At 42.2% G+C, this 18,232-nt stretch overlaps 1 protein-coding gene across 1 annotated transcript in view; it reads left to right on the plus strand.

Annotated features, from left to right (window-relative positions):
- Positions 1–10,166: 10,166 nt before the first annotated feature.
- Positions 10,167–18,232, plus strand: part of LOC146856095 (chloride anion exchanger-like) — a 503,531-nt gene continuing 495,465 nt past the window's right edge. The window contains exons 1-2 of the mRNA XM_085654115.1: positions 10,167–10,249; positions 12,624–12,847. Coding sequence (XP_085510241.1) covers positions 12,717–12,847 — 131 coding nt within the window. The 5' untranslated portion in view covers positions 10,167–10,249; positions 12,624–12,716. The remainder of the gene's footprint in view (positions 10,250–12,623; positions 12,848–18,232) is intronic.

The raw sequence follows: 18,232 nt of genomic DNA on the forward strand, positions 1-18,232 counted from the left end.
ACACTAACTAAATGCTGACTTCCTTTTTTGTAGATTTGTGTGCAAGCACATTTTTAAAAAGGAGAGCTGACATAAAAAATGCAAGTTTGGAATTGCTTTAAAAAAATTTTTTTTAATTTTTAACATAATTGCAGTTTGCAACACTTGTCAGTGGAGCTTTCGGCATAAAATGTACATGCACATTAAAGCAACAAGATACATGTTAAGCATTGATATATCAAGTACATTGTACAGTTCGAGGAAAGGAATGCAGGATGTTCTGAGTGACCTCCTACTGTGTGAGGCAATGGGGGATGAGGGAGAAAAAGAGGAAGGAGAAGAGGAGAACACCAATTCAACACTTTGAGAGCTCTGTGGTCCTTTAGATACAGATTGTGTAATGCTGAGTCCACTCACACTCATTTCACATTTACGGTGCTAAACAGTGCCACAGGTCAGCGTGAGTGTGTGCCACTACATGGTGTTGATAAGTATGCGCGGCCGGTAGTCGCCGAACATACCATGTGGAAGACAGTGGAGGGTTGACTGGGTCGCGAGAGAATAATTATGTGGGTGGGCGCTGGTGCATGGGAGGGCGTTGCAGGGGAAGTTTAGGATTACTTAACAGGAATCTTCATAACTCTGAGTCTGCATATTGGAGGCAGGCACTTACCTATTCTTCCCTAACACAGAAAAGCAAGCAAGTGTGCATTAGTATTTATGTAGCGCAGACCCAGCTGATTTGCTGTACTTTATGGGGGCGCTGGGAGACAATACAAGAAAGTGTACATCAAGTGAGGGTTTACATCTTTGAATTACGCAATTACAATCCACATACTTGCACTTCCATTTCATATGTTTACATTTTAATTCAGAGTGAGAGTAACTGATTTTCCCAATATCACACAATTTACAGCTGTGTGTTGATCCAGCTCCCCAGTCACCTATCCCCTGTCTACATTTCCTACACAATATTATGTTTTTTTAATTTACCCCCCTCCCCGCCTTCAGGAGCCATAGGTAGGACCATCAACAATCTACTTCCTGTGTTGAGTGCAACTGGTATTAAAATTGAGGTTAAAGCCACCCTAAACCAGCCTGAGAGCAGGAAAGAGTGGAGTGACTGGGAAAAGGAAGTGCAGGAGCTGCAGTAATGAACATAATCAGTTAGTTTTCCAGGCCTTACTAGCCTCATCCCTCTTTCTTTATCTTTATTTCGTGGGAAAATAGCAACAATTAAATGCTCGATATGGCTTTCTCTGCCTGCCCAAGGATCAGGGGTAGTGGGCAGGGGAAAGGTCTTCGCCAGCAACTCGGTTATCGTCATCAGCACCCTGGTCAGCATGAGCGAGGCTTTCATCGGGCAGCTGACCCCGGCCAGGAGGAAGAAGCACATTGAGCATAGAGGCCATGGACAAGTCACGCTCATGTCCCCCTGGCCTGGAAAAGTGGTTATTGCTGGTGTTTCCATAACAAATGGGTTTTTTAAAGGACAAGGCTGCTACCCTTGTGCCCAACCCCAGCCTAGAGGACCAGTGGATCGCGCTTCATCGGGTCACTACCCTTTGACCTGTCTGGCTTGGACCACCCTGCCAGGAGACTGAGCTCCCGCCAGCATTGCTCTCCAGGCCCATTGAGATGAACAAGCCCCTTGGTGGGAGCCACTGCACTCATTTTTAGGGTTCGGCACTGATTGTTTCTCACTAAAATTCACCCAGAGGAATAGAGAGAAAAACACAAAAGGGGGAATAAAAGAGGAATAGAAAGACGGGAAAACAGCGACAAAGACAGAAAGCGGGGATGAGAAAGAACCAACAAGAGTGAGATAAAGGGGCAGGGCATGACTGGTGGTGAATGAAACAGGCATGAGGTAGATTCAAGACTACGCAGCCATGGTATGGCTGGCCGTTGGCTTCTGAGCAAAACTTTAGCCCCCTGTACTTATGGTTTTACAAAATAAGCACTGGTGGCCATCCCCACAGCTACTGCAACATCGTTGATAAACACAATAGGTCTGGGTTTAATGTGCTAACACCTGCAATGCGTCACTGCATGTCAGTATTTGCATGTGCACACACATAAAAGCCAGACCTATCAGCTTTGCCATTGCTTGTTCAAAAAAGGTACTTAAACATGATTGTGTTAGAATTGACTGGATAAGGGTTCCCTGTCCCTGACTTTACTTACTTGGTTGTCCCTGAGGATTGCGCTGCCTGCCTGACACTGTTTCTTGCTGTCTGCCACCTGTTGCTGTCCCGGTCTCCCGCCGCTGCACTTCCATCTCGTGCGGCCGCAGTGGGGAGACCGGCTGTCAAAAAACCACAAGACCCAGGTGCCCCAGCGGTCACGAACCACGTGACCGAGCGTTTCGCGCCAGGAGGCGCTTCAAATCACGGTGCTGCTCCCGCGTCGCGGGATCGCGCGCGGGTAGCGCCGGGAGAAGCCCGGGACAAGGGCGGGCCCTCTGTGGCCCTCAGAGGCCTGAGGAGATCTGGTCTGGGCCAGAAACGTTGTTGCTGTTTGATTTACGTCCTTGAGGTTGATTGTGAGCCCGCGCATTATGGTTGTGTCATTAAGTGGTTATTAGAGTTAACAAATGGTGGGTACAGTGGGCTTGTTGTCTCTGAAGGACCTTACTACTCCTGATTTAAATCTGTTATAGTATTTGGTGGAGTGGTAGGAACAATGAGCAACGGCAAACTTAATGAAATGCCGCCAATGAAGGGCCCAATGGATAATTATCTCATTAAAAAGGTCAGCAAGATTAATAGTGATAGGAGGGCTTCCTTGGGCAAAGAAAGTCTTATCTTGATGCCTGGAGAAGTGTCCCTCCCATCGGTTGATATACACACGGCTAGTAATCCTACCTGTGGAGTAATGAAAGCTGTTACTACTACTGTTCAGGTGCATAATGAAAGGCATGTTGACCCTTTAGCTAACCCTAAGGTTCACTTAGAGCATGCCCCGGTATCTACTAAATCGATTAGAAAAGTTAAAAAAGCTAAACGTAGATATAGGGGTAAGCATGCTCAAAAAAGAATAGTAACTTCAACTTATAAAAGCGGTGCTCTAACGCAGAAATTTTTGGGTAAAAATCCCGATTTGGGGCATTTAGGAACAGAGCCATCATTTTTGCCTAATTCACAAAATTTGCCATTAGCTCCCATTACATTACATAATTTTGATCTTGAGGGATCTGTAGGCGAAGTTTCGGATAATTTTTATGTAGCAGATTCCCCTTTAAATACGCCCGACAACGCTGGCGACTCGTTATTGAGTTTTTATGCTAGCAGTGTCGACGAAGGGTCTCCTAATTTGCTCAATTTTTCACCGGCTTCTCCTCTAATCTCACTCAATGAAGAACCTAAAGGGACTAACCTCCAGATAAATAAGGGAGGTTTAACTTTAAAAGGGCTAACTGAAAATTTGCAAGAGATCATAACTCCTATTCTTAGGGAAGTAATAGGCCAATTGACCTCGCAGATGCCATCCTTAGTAACCAACCATTGCTTTCCTAATGAGAGAGATACTTTGGCGAAAATTGAATATATGGTAAAATCTCTAATTCAGCCTCTTTTGGAGAATGTCGTAACCACTAACATGCGCTTTGACTCTATTGAGAAAAAACTCACTGATAACACCTCTGCACTTTCTGCCTTGGTGACAGGCCTAGAGAACAGTAGCTGTGGCAATTTTTCTGCCAAAGCACCGAGTAATATTACTTCTGACCCACTAAGCCATTCTACTACTCTAAAATCTACCCAGATTAGACATGTGCCATCCTGCCTTCCATCTACTAAAGCTCCAACTAAGCCCCTCCAAACGAATAAAAACATGCAAAGTAAAGCAATTGATAATATAGCCGATAATTTGACCTCGGAATCAAATTTAGCTTCAACACAAATGAACAACGTGCCTATTAAGGAAGGTGGTCTAAAGAATACCCTTAATAAACCTCGGCAATCCCACAATATAGTGGATCTTCCTCCTGAAGCTGCTCCCTATGCAATTGTTCTAGCTGGCGTCCCTGAGCTCACTAATGATATCAGGGAAGATCATCAAAGCCTTCGGAATAAAGTGATCTATTGGCTGCGCAAGAATAGACCATTGCCCGCCTATATTAATGGGGAAATACTGCATGTTAGGCGTTGTGAATGGGTGGGGTCGCGTCCCAAAGACATAAAAGGGGACGTAATTATAGTAAATTTTAAAGACCACAGAGCAGTCAGACACATTGGGGATTGGTATGATTACATTAGCAGTGATACTGTTTCGACACATTATCTTAACTATTTTTACCCATATTCACCAGTTCAATATCGCTCAAACCAGGAGGACGGTTGGCAGATTGTCAATAGATTAGAACCTAACCATTACGGCCGTAGTCGATTTTCACTTGCACAAACACGTGAATTATTCAATTGCCAGTCTAGACAACCCCATCCTCCTAATAGAGGTTTGAACAATTATTTGTGGGAAAATAGAGACATTGTCCTGCCTGCCTATAATTTACCAACCCAAAATCGGTTTGATGTCTTTTCAGGGTTAGAATATGTGGATTGACGCAAGACCGTTACTCCCAATAGCCTACCTACTAGTCCAGGTGTACATAATGTTGATACTCAGGAGAACACCAATGAACAGGCGTCATTATTTTGCACCGAGGTTATTATGTATGCACAAACTATTCATAGTACAACCTATGATAATAAGAGGAAGGATAGTTATGATCCCAGCCATAAGGCCTTACATACATTTAATTTAAATGATGAGGGACTCATTGGGAGCCCCTGTCATAATCAAATCCAGGAGTCTGGGACCCCTAGTAATTTAAGTAATGGGGAAATCAAAGTTAAAGTTAATAGGAAAACCTGCACACTTCTATTTTGGAATGTGGCAGGTCTTAGGGAGAAAATCAATAACCCATCCTGGGGCACACTCATGGATGGTCATGATATCCTGGCCTTCCAGGAAACATGGTCCTTAGACCCAGTGAACATGCATGGGTATAGAAGTTTTTTTACCCCGGCGGTGGGGGGTACCCATGGTAGAGCTAAGGGAGGTCTATTGACTTTTGTCTCTAATTTGCTTAGATATGATGGGATCTGGTTTTCCCCAAAATCTAGCTTTTATCAACTGATTATTTTAAGGAATATAAAGGGACTTAATGTCGTTATTATTAATTTTTACAATAATATACCAAGGAAAGAAATCCCCAGTGTCCTAGCAACACTGAGGGAGGATTTATATCATGAAATAGACAAAACCGATAGAGAAGTTATGTTTGTTTGGGGGGGGGATTTTAATTCCAAACTTTGTACTAAGAGTAAACAGGGATTATGCGGGTTAATGATAGAGCAGGAATCTAACTTAACTCATTTCGAACATTCTCTGATTGGGGATTTATTGAATGACATTATGTTTATGTATGATTTAGGCTATGTAAATGAATCCGCCCAAAATCCTACCACCTTCGTGCCTACATTTATTGGTAAAGGTGCATCATCCACCATCGACTTTATTATTGCCTCAAATAATTGCAGTCACAAATATATTAAATCTAGTACCATGGACCTGCCGGTAAGCGATCATTTGCCCCAGATTATGGTGGTTGAAAATCTTTTTCCTGATCAACAAGAGGATGTGCCTCTTACACATATAGCATCGGATATGGCCCTTGGTAGTCAAAATGGGTACTATTTAAAATGGGACAAGGTTGTCCCGGAAAGGTTCTTAGACAACCTATTGAAGGTTTGCCCTGGTAGTTTTGCCATCTGCTTAGATGATAAATCTAGTAGTGACTTGATTATTGAACACTTTAATATAATAGCCACCACAATTAAGAATATATTGTGGGTGGAGGCAAACAACGGTGCAAAGGGTAAGAGAAGCTGGTTTGATAATGCCTGCACCAGATCTTTAACAGCTTTAAAAAGATCCGTTCATAGAACACCACGTGATCCCATCGAAATAAGACACTGCAGGAAAAAATATAATGAAGCCTTAAAGAATAGGAAAATGGATATAAAAAAGAATGCCCTGGAAATGCTATGTGAAGCATCGCAACAGAAGGATACATCTGCATTCTGGAGGGCTGTTAATACACCTTTCCTATACGATAATTCTAAGGCGCGTATAGAGATTGCTATCACAGAGGAGGATTGGGTGGCGCATTTTTCTAGCCTTTATAGTTCACAAGAATTTCCCAATATTACTAGCCCTATCACTGGGGATCTTATAGGTGAAGGGAGTGAAAAATTGGCAGTAACCCTGGAGGAAGTCAATAAGGGTTTGAATGCAATGAAGGGCGGCAAAGCTGCAGGGCCCGATGGGATCCCTGCTGATTTGTATAAAGGAAATGCTGAGCTTTGGGGTCCCATGCTGGTGCAATTATTTAATGCAGCACTGGCTAGGGGCCTAAACCCGTCCTGGTTCACTTCGGTGATTGTACCCATTTACAAAAAGGGAGACAGACAATGTTGTGCCTGTTACAGACCAATCTCCTTATTGGACTCATCTGTTAAAATCCTGGGGAGAATTATCTTGGCTAGACTACATAGCTGGGCAGTAGAAAATGACATAATGAGTGACCTACAATACGGTTTCCAAAAGGGTATTGGCACCATTGAACAGTGCCTAAATCTGATGTTAATACAATCAAAATATCTTAGCATAAAGGGTGAGTGCCTGTACTTTACGTTCGTTGACCTTTCGTCAGCGTTTGATTGTGTTTCACATGCTAAATTATGGGCAATTTTAAAAGAGATAGATGTGGAGGATTCAATCGTGTGCTTCTTGAAGGATCTTTATTCAGGTGCTAATGCTACGGTTCGCTTTGGCAGTGGGGGCCAATGTACCAGGAGCTTTCGGGTGGGCCGGGGCGTGCGTCAGGGATGCGTCCTGGCCCCCTTCTTATTCCTGGTGTATATTAATGGTCTTGAGCGCCACCTCTTGCGGGAGTGTGTGGACATGCCTAGGATTGGGGGAAGGTTCGTCCCCGCGCTCCTATATGCGGATGACGCAGTTTTAATGGCTCGCACCCCCATGGCGCTACAATCTTTGATACAATCCTTTGAATCTTTTATGTCCAATCTAGACTTAAGGGTTAATTGTAGTAAAACCTTCACAATGAACTGTGGCAAAAAAACTGGCAAACATATTAAAAGAATGTTCTTGAATGGAGTTTGTTTGGAATCTACTTCTACCTTCCCCTATCTTGGCGTTCTGTTCCACGAAAACGGGGTGTGGTCCCATGCAGTTAAGGCCAGAACTTTTTTGTTCCAAAAAACTATTATGGCCTTAAAGAATTTTATTAAAAAACTGGGAAAGAAACCGATTAAAGAAATTTTAACAATTTATAATGCCACATGTATATCGGTTGCTATGTATGGCTCAGGTCTTTGGGGCTATTTTAACATTGATTCGATCCAGAAAGTGGAAAACAGATTTTTGAGATATGTCCTGGCAGTACCTCAGTGTGTCGCGACCTATATTTGCCACATTGAACTTGGTCTAACATATATATCCGATTCGATTAGAATCCAGCCAGTTCTCTTATGGCATAGGATCTGGACAACTAATGAGTGCACCATGAATCGGGCCATCCTGCAGGACGTCCTTAAATTGGAAAATGTGGGTTGTGTAGAATGGCTAACTTATGTTAGAACATTTCTTGGTAAAATTGGTTGCCCACAATATTTCGAAGAGCCACTCTCAATGGACCAGGTTTCTAGGAAATCTTTGTTTAGGTTATCCCTGGAATACCTCATGGAAATTAGAAGGGTGGAGGAAATGAAGAAAAAGACTGTATCTCTACATTTTCCTCTGCTCTCTGGTATTAAAGTACAGCCATATTTATCATTGTCGATATCAAATTATGACCGTTTTATCTTGACCCGTTTTAGATTGTCTATTGTTTTTAGACTTTTGTCTCTCCCAGTTATGAATTCGTGGTCGTCAAATCTACCTCCATGCTTGTGTGATGATTCTTCATCTCAGTCAGATATTCACATTTTATTCTTTTGCAAATTGTATACTACACCTCGTAGGTCATATATTACTCCACTTCTTAAAGAATGGAAAATCAATAACTATCGCCTTGCCTTTTTAGAATTACAGAGAATGGATACTCTTCTTACCATTACCGCAGTCCTAAGTTTTTTTAAAACTGTTTTTAAACTCAGGAAAACATTGGGTCTTTAATATGTTTTAAATTTTGACCCTTCTCCTTTTTATATTCTATGTGTATTATGTATTACTGAAATTTACTGCTGTAACTTTCATGGTTTTTGTCTTTAAAACCGAATAAAGTATTCTTGACTTGACTTGACTGGATAAGTGTCTGTCTGCAGGGTGAAGATTCACCCACTATAGTAAGGACTGTAAAAAAGCAGAAAGATGAAAGTGGTATCGAGTTCTTAATTTCTAAGCATGGCATTTTTTTGACTTCTTCTCAAAAGCCATTAAGTACATCTAAGCTCTCTATAAATCAGTATGGTTAAGGTCACTTCCATGGACAGTGGCCCATGGCTTGGGGTAGGAGAAGGGAAAACGCGCACCCTTTGAGCTTCAATGCAATTTCAGTTCTGATGGCTTGTCAAAATCTTTGACTCACAACAACCTCCTATTTGCACCTGGAGCACTGAGAGAAGGGCTCAGAGTTGCAAATGAAAAAAGAATACAGGGCTCTTGGAGGACTGTTTACTTCCTGTTCCTGTACTGTCTTCATGACGCCTCAGACAGGATGAAGCATGCACATTGTCTGGGGTATTGTGCGCTCACCCATGCAATGGGGGTGGGGTTAACCAACCTTACATACTACACGATCCTCTCTTTCCCCACAAAGGCAACAGACTCGAGTTCTTGGGTTAGGACATAGCAAGTTTACTTCACATGAAACAAGGTGATATAACAATCGCTGCAACCTATAACATTACACAGCAAATAATGTAAAATACACCGCAAACATGAACAAGAAATAGCACATATCCTATTTACATCTTCATTTGGGAGCAGCAGCATACAAACACACCCGGTGAGATAAAATGACATCAAACATCTCTGAAAATTCCAGAGACCGCATAGCACATTGGTCTTTGCCAGGGCATCCCTTGACTCTTGGCCACGTCCTCCCTTTGATCTCTGGGGTACCCAAGGTAGAGCTAGAAATGTAGGGCCACCAGCAAGTCAGCCCTCCCTTCCAACCAGCCTCACCCTTGAAAGGCTTCTACGAAAGGAGGCAGCCAACGGGGCAACCTAGTGCCCGTAATAATCAGTGCCATTATTGTGGTACAATGGGCTGTAGCATAGTCAAGTCACGGTGGGTGTGTGGCAAAATTCATCCAGCGACCTCTGTGTTTCTCAATCGGGACAAAGAGGCGGCCACCGGGTGCCAAACTACCCTTAAAGGGGGCTTTTCTCTGCCCCCTTCTCTAGTCCCCATGACCACTTCCAGTCATCCCCACTTCCTCGGGCCCCCACCCCTCCACTGTGGAGCGACTAATGACGCCCACCCACAAATGATGGTGGGCTTGCCCAATATAGGACAAGCCGGAAGTAGCAGCTACTACCTTTGGCAACCTCTAATCTGCGTCTCTTAATTTGTGGCTGAAAGTCCTCCACTAAGAAAGACTGATTGGCCCCTGACCTGCAATGCAATGAATGAATGATGAAATAATGAAACATTCAAGACAAGGTAAATACAGTGAGTCTAATAAGTAAAACATTCGATGACGTCTGGACTGGGGATTACTCATAACAGTCCAGGAGGAAGTTTAAGACACAAATTGAGAAGTTGCAGTATGTAGGGAACCCTGGGTACATGTAAGGGAGCGCCATTATCCTACTTTCCACCTCCCTACCTCACCTTTTATCCAAAATCTCTTGTATGCTGATAAACTGTTTGATTATGGACTGCTCATAGAGCCTTGATTTGAGTTCTATGTTCTATGGATCACTTAATGTTCAACAATCTACCCTTTAGAAAATGGTGCGCGGCATCTCACGGAAGCAGCGGATCTTGCGAAACTCTGGCAGAAGATTCTGTTATCAGCCATGTCGATAGTGGCCCTCGTTGGGCAAAGTCGCACGTGAAATCTTGATGTGCACCGCAGCCCGTGCATAAGTTATCTTTGGTTAATCATTATTGCTGATAACATAAAGAGTAGACTCAAGGAGGGGAACAAATAGTAATCCTTTCTTAAGCTGCTTCCAGATTCGCCCCAGGCTCCTTTCCACGCCGAAACATCTGGCAGCTCCCTGGACTACAGAGGTGGGTTGGATTCCTCTACATATTCTTTACATCCGAGGCAATAGTCAAAGAATTGAGATGGACATTTTGTTAGTTATCAAAGAAGGGAGGGCAGGTGGAAGAGAGTTATGATGCATAATTAATGAAAAGAATATGTTCTCATTTAGTGCATACTGTGAAACCGACATATGGAGTGAGGGCGTTTTCAGCGGTGAGTGAGTGTTTGCCATAGTGTTTGCTGAGCGAGCCAAGATTTTCTGGAGTAACGGTGCGGTGATGGTTTTATTACAGAGAATCAGTTGCTTTAAAGCATTGGAGGGGTGACTTTAATGCAATTACCAAGTGTTGTTTTTATTACGGTAAGCGTGGTTTATCTACAGTGATCTAGCTGGGACTTTACTACAGTTATTTACGATGATTTTCCTGCAGATTTTAAATGAGCATTTCACAAAAGTATTTGGAGTGACATTTTACAACTATGAATGATGGTTATTCTAGTTTGCCTGATTGTTATTTTCCAAAATGAATGCTGGTTTTCCACAGTAACTGTATTACTACACTGAGAGAAGGTTTGTGTACAGAGATGAGGCCAGATGTACTAACATTAGGAATACCAATTTCCTAATTGCGATCAGAGAGAATCGCAATTTAAACCTCGGTATTCCTAATATATGAAACTCTTGAGTTACATTAGCGATTCCTAATGGGTCACAAGTAGACCTACCTCAGGCATATTAATGAGGTAGGGCTGAAATTGCGACCCATTAGGAATCGCATTCAGCACAAGGATGATGGCCTGCTAAGGTCAGCAGAACACCATGTCTCTGATTGCTTTTTGATAAAGCAATCTTTTTTTTTTTTTCTTTTTTTTATTGCAGCCCATTTTTGTTACGGTAAACGGGATGCATTTAAAAAGAAAAAATGTAACTTTGCAGTTTCATTTTTTTAAGAGCAGGCAGTGGTCGGACCACTGCATACTCTTAAAAAATATTTTTATATACATTCTCAAATGGGAAGGGGTCCCTTGGGACTCCTTCCCATTTGCGGAGAGCTTACCACCTGTTTTAAACTCGTGGTAAAGTATTACTGTTTTGCGACCGGAATTTGGTTGCAAAACCGTAATACATACCATACCGATTCGGTATTTGGAAGGGACTCCGTAAACACGCCCCTTCCAAAAACCAAATCACAAATGCAAAACATGATTCAGTAACAAGTTGCCGAATAGCCTTTTGTACATTTGAAAAAGCATTTTTCCGGTTGCAAACGACTCAGTTCTACAAATGTGGCCATTTACAACCAGAAAAATACTTTGTACATCTGGCCCTAAGTGAGCATTTCAGTACAATGAGTAACAGGGTTTACTACAGTGATTGATGGTTTTATTCACTGTGTAAAAAATGTAGTACAGAGATTGAAAGAGGATTTTACTACAGCAGTTGAGTGGGGATTTTAATGAAGTGACCAAGTAGAGATTTTACTACAGAAATTGATAATTTCACTGCAGTAACTGAGTGAGTGTTTTACTACAATGCATGAGGGCCTTTCGACAGAGATTTTGTAACCAGTTTACGAAATATGAGCGTGTGAACTAGTACTCTTGTGTTACCACTACACACATAAACGCCTTTGTGAATTGGCCCCATAGTCTTTGATCTAACCCTAAATTATTGTTTCATTTTTGGTGGCTTCCTTTTTTCATCATTAATCTTTTGTACACACAAAATTCATGTTTTATACTCATTTATACTTCAATGTATGGGGCCAACTTGCAGTTTATGTGTACATGAAGTAGTACTTCAGGTGTACTCTCCAGCTACTAATGGATGTTTTGTGGATTGGTCCCTCAGGGTTTTATTGTAGTGACTCAGTGATGGTTTTGTTCCAGTGAGTGATGATCGAGCTAATAAGGGGAGAAAAGGAACTTGTCAATGTTAACCAAAACAGGATGAAGTATAGTCAATATTTTTATTGTATTTTACCAAAAGTATCACGTGCAATGTGATTGGAGTGCATATTTCCATGTGAACGCACTTAACACATAAACTTACTGCATGTATCTGCTGATTAAGCAAAAATTCATATTTCTGAAACAAGAGGGGACATCCTTTGTTGCTTGCCCCTATACCAGATTGTGACACAAACGTTATAGTCTTATGCCTGTATTACAGGTTGTGTAAAGTGCATTACAGTCAGTAAATGAGTTGTGGTTTAGTGGTTAGGGTGCTAGCATTAATCTTGCAGTCATGAATTTACAGTCCGTCTGAAAGATTTTGCAACATGCAGTGTGATCAGCCCATGGTGGCACAACTGTAAATGTGGAGATCACAGTGGCACTACTTAGAGAGGTCAGTGGCTGGAAGTACACAATCATTTGTTTGCAATTGACTTGCAGATAATCCTCTGGATGAAGAAAAAAGGGAAAATCAACAAGAAAGTAACAGACCTGCTAAGGAAGTGTCTGCCTTGAACTACATTACTTGAAACAATGGCCGACCGCCAAGGAAACCAATATCAGGTGTCAAGACCCATTTATTCTGTAAACACATTTAATGAAGATTATCCGAAGATGGATAGAGACCATTTAACCATTGTTGGCCATCTCAAAAGATATTTCAGGTAAGAGAACACACGTAATTGAATGCTGGTATGTTCATTATATTTCAGATTGATCAACTTTGCTTCCATTTGACTGACAATCAATCATTGGCTGTGGTTGCCTGTTTAGTAGTTTCACCCCTCCCTTGATACTTACAGTGTTGAAAAGAAAGTTAAATCAAAATGTAGGTAGTCATTAAGAAAACTGTCAAAATGATATTCCAGTGCTTAATTTGTAAATGAATGAATACCGGTGGCCAAAGCTCTGGTCAGAAGCCTGCAGCTAATGCTATTAAATGCCAACAGCTGAATACCAAGGCTCCCTATCTTTGAATCCACCTTATATGCTCTGTTTTGCTCTCTCTGCCTCTTTATCTCGCTCTTACAGGTTCCTATTTTCTCCTTTTGTAACAGTTTTTGCTATCTTTGTCTTCCACGTCTTTGTGTGTTTTTCCCTCTCTTGCTCTCGGTGAAGTCTGACGTGGTATCAAAAAGTTCTGGTCCCCATAAATAAGTGCCGGTGGCCCCCACCGCCAACCACCAGTTCAAATTAAGAATTGAAGATTACTAAAACTCTAGTAGGTGTTGAATTAAAATGGCAGTTAATATGTAACTAGCAGCATATCTTCAGCAAGTTACGCCACAAAAAGCTTAAGCTACAGTGTGGTGTCATTTAGATAAACCAGTGATTTAAGTACTCGAAAAAGAATTGTGTGTGAAACCTTTAGGGCGGAGGTTTAAATCTCAGCCGTCTCTTATGATACTATTGAGTTGGGCAACTGTAAGCGGTCTTTTACAGCACTATAAAAAATTAAAATAGTGCAACACCACGCGCCCCTTATATATGTAGATAGAAATATATGTTTTTTGTATGCGTGTATATACGTAGGTATTCACTGAAAAAAATTTGTTAGAGGTATGTTATGGTTAAGTTTACTTTAACGTCATAAGCATTGTATTTTAAATAAAAGCACCGAAAGCCACTAAATAAGTACGGTTAAAGTGATATTATGTTTAGATTTTCAGTAGAAAAGGCACTGGAGGGGCATGACGATGGGAGATGCAGAGTAGATGCTTCCTCTCTGGGTTCATGCTGCTCATACATTCGGCTCCCAATGCCTCCTGTTGGAGATGACGTTGCACTGGCTCAGATGAACCCTAGTGGGGTGTTTTAAGTGTTTCGGTCTTTGGGAACTGACCATTTAAAGCTCTGTTCCCCTGTCTAAATTGGGAATCCAAGATGGTGGTTGCAGTAGTGTACTTCTTTGACGCAGTGCTTCACTGGATGCGAGAGGTTAGCATTCACAGAGGTCTGTGGTGTTCATGAGCGACACTGAATCGTAAACGGGGTTCAGAGGCAGAATTGGATCTCTCCTATATCCCCTGTGCTTGCAGCAGGGTAAGGCTATGTCTTGGAGTAAATTTAATTACGCCGGAGGAATCAGAGTAATTTTGGTAATTCCGCAATACCATTTGATGCACAGTTGCTGATAATTACGTGATTACGCCCACTTGCGCAATATAGAGTAACTTCGAAGGGAAATTAGCAGAGAAACAACACATTTAGCGAGCGTGAGCAGCTGCTGTCACTGCTGTTCATGTTGTTTTGAAGTACGCATCCTTGCATCCATTTTGGAATCAACGGTGTATTTTTCTCTAAGAAACTAGTGATAAATGGTGGAATTAAGCTGAGGAAAATCCCACCCCAAGAGCACATTTAGCAGGCATGGGCAACAGCTTGCACTGCTATTTCGTGTACTGTTACATTTAGTGCTATTTCTTAGCGCAAAATGCATCCTCACATCCATTTTGGATGCAAAGGGGAATTTTTGTACTAAGAAAATAGTGCTTTGTGCAGAATTACTCTTCATGTGTAATTCCACAGAATTTATAACTAATTCCACATTATTACGCTACATGGAATTATGCAAGTTGCGCCCACCCCTAGATTAGACCCTCTCCACCAACCATCAGTTTAAGAGGGGGCATCGGGGGCCTCAGCCCTCTTTCACATACTGAAGACTGCAGGTGAGGGAAATGAGTACTTTGGATTGTGGACTTTGTGTGAGTGGTGCACAAACCATAGAAGAATGACCTTTTGTCTGGTGGCTATCTCTAAAAGGAAGAATCTTCAGGCACTGAGGGAAAACTCTGTAAACATTGGAGCCCAGGCTAGGTTGAGAATCATTTTTTTTTAACAATTCTTTATTTTAGTATCACATATAGTAATACACATCATTCCGTGTACATGAGAAGTAATAAAATAAGGAACTTAATTTCAGTGGTTTCCTCCACCTCTGTACCCACTCACATCCCTAAGACCATAACAAAATCTCACAAAAACCAAGTCAATCAAGTTCCGGCTCTGCACTTCTGCATGGGTTCTTCTTCCCATTGACCGGTATTGCAGTGCTGATCAGACCTCATCATTGAGCAACATTATTGTACGGTTGATACAACTGAGTTATTTCTTCATCTCGTCCTGTCCTTTACAGGGTAGTGCAGGTATTCTTATGGTCTCTCATTTCTTGCACGACTACCTACAGTGTTTTGGCCCATTGTTCATGTGTACCCTTGATAGACGCTTAGGGAGGTAGAGAGAACAGTAATAGTACGGATTGAACACAGATCCCAACTGTACTTCCGGAGTGTGTAGAAACCTACCTCGTACTGTGTCAAACGTGTCTATCTGAGCTTTTATGTGGTAAATCACCTGCTCTTAAGTTGCCATTGTGGACTCTATATCAGGAGTGGATTTTGTCCTTTGTTGCCTAAGAATGCAGAGTTTGGAAATTAGCAACCCATGTAGTGCAGTGGGGTGGTCCTCTGGATAGTCATTTTAGACATGCAGGAGCACTGATTGGATCCTTAGTCATCCTCTGGCCCCTAGGGATTCCTTCATAATGTTCCTTATCTCCCCCCAGTAGTGTCTTAGAGGTGGGCATTCCCATAGTGAATGTACTATGTCACTGTCAAGAGAGATGCACCTCTAGCACACTGCTCCCGGCAGTATGCCCGTCTTTGAGTCGATGGAAAGACCAATGCGACCTATGTAGTATTTTATAGTAGCTCGGTATCAGTCTCCCTGAGTGATTTATCATGTACAGCCAGTACCTCTGCCCTTTCTTCTTCTGTATATTCAACTCACAATCAATGGGTCCACTATGCTTTCAACTGACCAAATGTGGTGGCTGAGAATGTGCTGTGTGAGTAAATGCCTGACACTGCACCTTTAAATGTCCTCCATGTGCAAAGATACTTAAGTATGGCGGATTGTGGCAATACTATGAGAGAGGGTGTACATTTTCCACAAAGGCAGCTGTGAAGTCTATGAAGGTCCTAGAAGAGGGATGTCGGTAGGTGAAATTAAGCCTCGACTTCTGCAAACATCTTTATCCTACCCTATGTTATTAGTTGGCCTATCACCTATATCCTCTTGCTCTGAAATCATTCCCAGGAATGCTCAGTGCCTCCTTTTTTGATGCAGCTGTTTGCCCAAAAGTGGGCCCCTATGAGAAATCGACTGTTTTCTCCCAACCTGATATTGGCTTTATATGATGCAGAAGCCATGGCCTGCAATATTGGATGAGAATAATTTTTTACTACAAGTCTTTGATCTTTATCCTGCCTCTAAACGCCCAGAGGCTCTAAGGGCCAGCATACAGCCCAATAACATTTTTAATGTAGAAATTAGCATTTTTCTATGCATATTTTGAATAACACGGATGCCTAGCCACTCAATCTACAAAATGTTTTGGTGTGCTACTTTTGGTGTGATGGCCAGGTCATGAACGTAATTCCTGCTTATTATTATTATTATAGAGTACATTTGAGTAGGATTTACTTCTTGTAAATGTACCGCCACAATATTCCTTTGTTGATGTTCCTTTAAAGTGCTGTTTCCTTTTTGACAAATATTTGAGTTCTATGTGTCCACATTTGTTACCCTTTTGGTCACCTGATGCGATTAAAGGAAGGGTCAAATCCTGACCTTGCCCCGGCCATTTGCCCGGGCTATTGAAACATATGTGCTAACCAGGGAGTAGACAAGATAGGGGGTGGCCTAGCCATTATTTTCAGGGATACTTTTGAGGTCTCGTCCTCAGTACTGGGTCAAATCGGGAATATTCTGCATTAAGCTTACCTCCACCGTCTCCTTCACATGCCACTGTACTGCCCTGATAGCGGTCTCCCCTAGCTATGAGATGGCATTGGCCAAATCATTACAATGTGTCAACTTCACAGTCCTGGGAGATTTTAACACGCATGCGGATGCGCCAGACTGCTCCCAAGCCTTGCATTTGATCCAGAGCTTGGCGGGCCATAACTTGACACAATTAGTTAGCGCCTCCACTCATATAGCTGGCCACAAATTGGACTTAATTTTTTCCAATATCTCACGTCTTCAAGCCGACGCCTCTAGTCGTCTAGTGCGGACGGACCAATTTTTTCTGTTTTCATTTCACGGCCCATGCAAGCATCTTGAAATTAAATCCGCTCCAGAAAAGAAGAGAAACTAACAAAAGGTAACAAAGGAGTCATTTGAGTCATCCCTGGAATCCACTCTCCCCACCCCTGGAATCCACTCTCCCCACATTTACAGGTAATCCAGACAGCAAAGAGATTCTATTTAAAAAATGGGATATATATGGATAATTCTCTATCCTTCGAAACACAAGTCAAAGCGTTAGCCGGTCACTGTTTTGGCATTTTCATAAACCTTAAGCCCATTTCGCCAACTGATTATGCAATACTTGGTTATCTCGCAACTTGATTACTGCAACATCTTCTATCTGAGACTAAAAAAATCTGTTCTGAATCGTATGCAGGTCTTTCAAAACGCTGCTGCAAGATTTCTTTTTTCCTCCCCAAGTTTAGTTCTGTCTCCCATCTTCTTGTCAAGCTCCAACGGTTACCTATTGAAAAGTGTACCAAATTTAAGGCCAATGTACCTCTCACAAAATTCTATACAAGCAAGGAGCCCCCAGCCTGTCAACTCTGATGTATTTCTACACGCCCTCCAGAGCACTCCGCTCTGCTGAATTAAACTTGGCCTATGTCCCCCGCTACAGTAAGGCCAGAATGGGAGACTGTTCATTTCGTCTCTTAGCTCCGATCCTATGGAGCTCTATGCCACCTAACATTAGGGTCACTTACAATTCTGGAAACAGCTGCAATCCAGGCTATTTTCCAGCTAGACTGCTGTTCTCTGTCTCCCTGCTGACATATCTCACCTGTCACTAGTGCTGGGAGGCACCTTTGGGGGTATCCGTGCGCTTTAGAAATTATAATACATAACATAAATGTCACTAGACCCCCTTGATGGCAATATAGACCCATATTACACATTTACTCTGCCACTATTACCCTCCTTTATAGTCAGTGTAAAGAATTGGGTTTATAATT

Source organism: Triturus cristatus, chromosome 4_1 (assembly GCF_964204655.1).
Source record: "Triturus cristatus chromosome 4_1, aTriCri1.1, whole genome shotgun sequence".
Taxonomy (NCBI): Eukaryota; Metazoa; Chordata; class Amphibia; order Caudata; family Salamandridae; genus Triturus; species Triturus cristatus.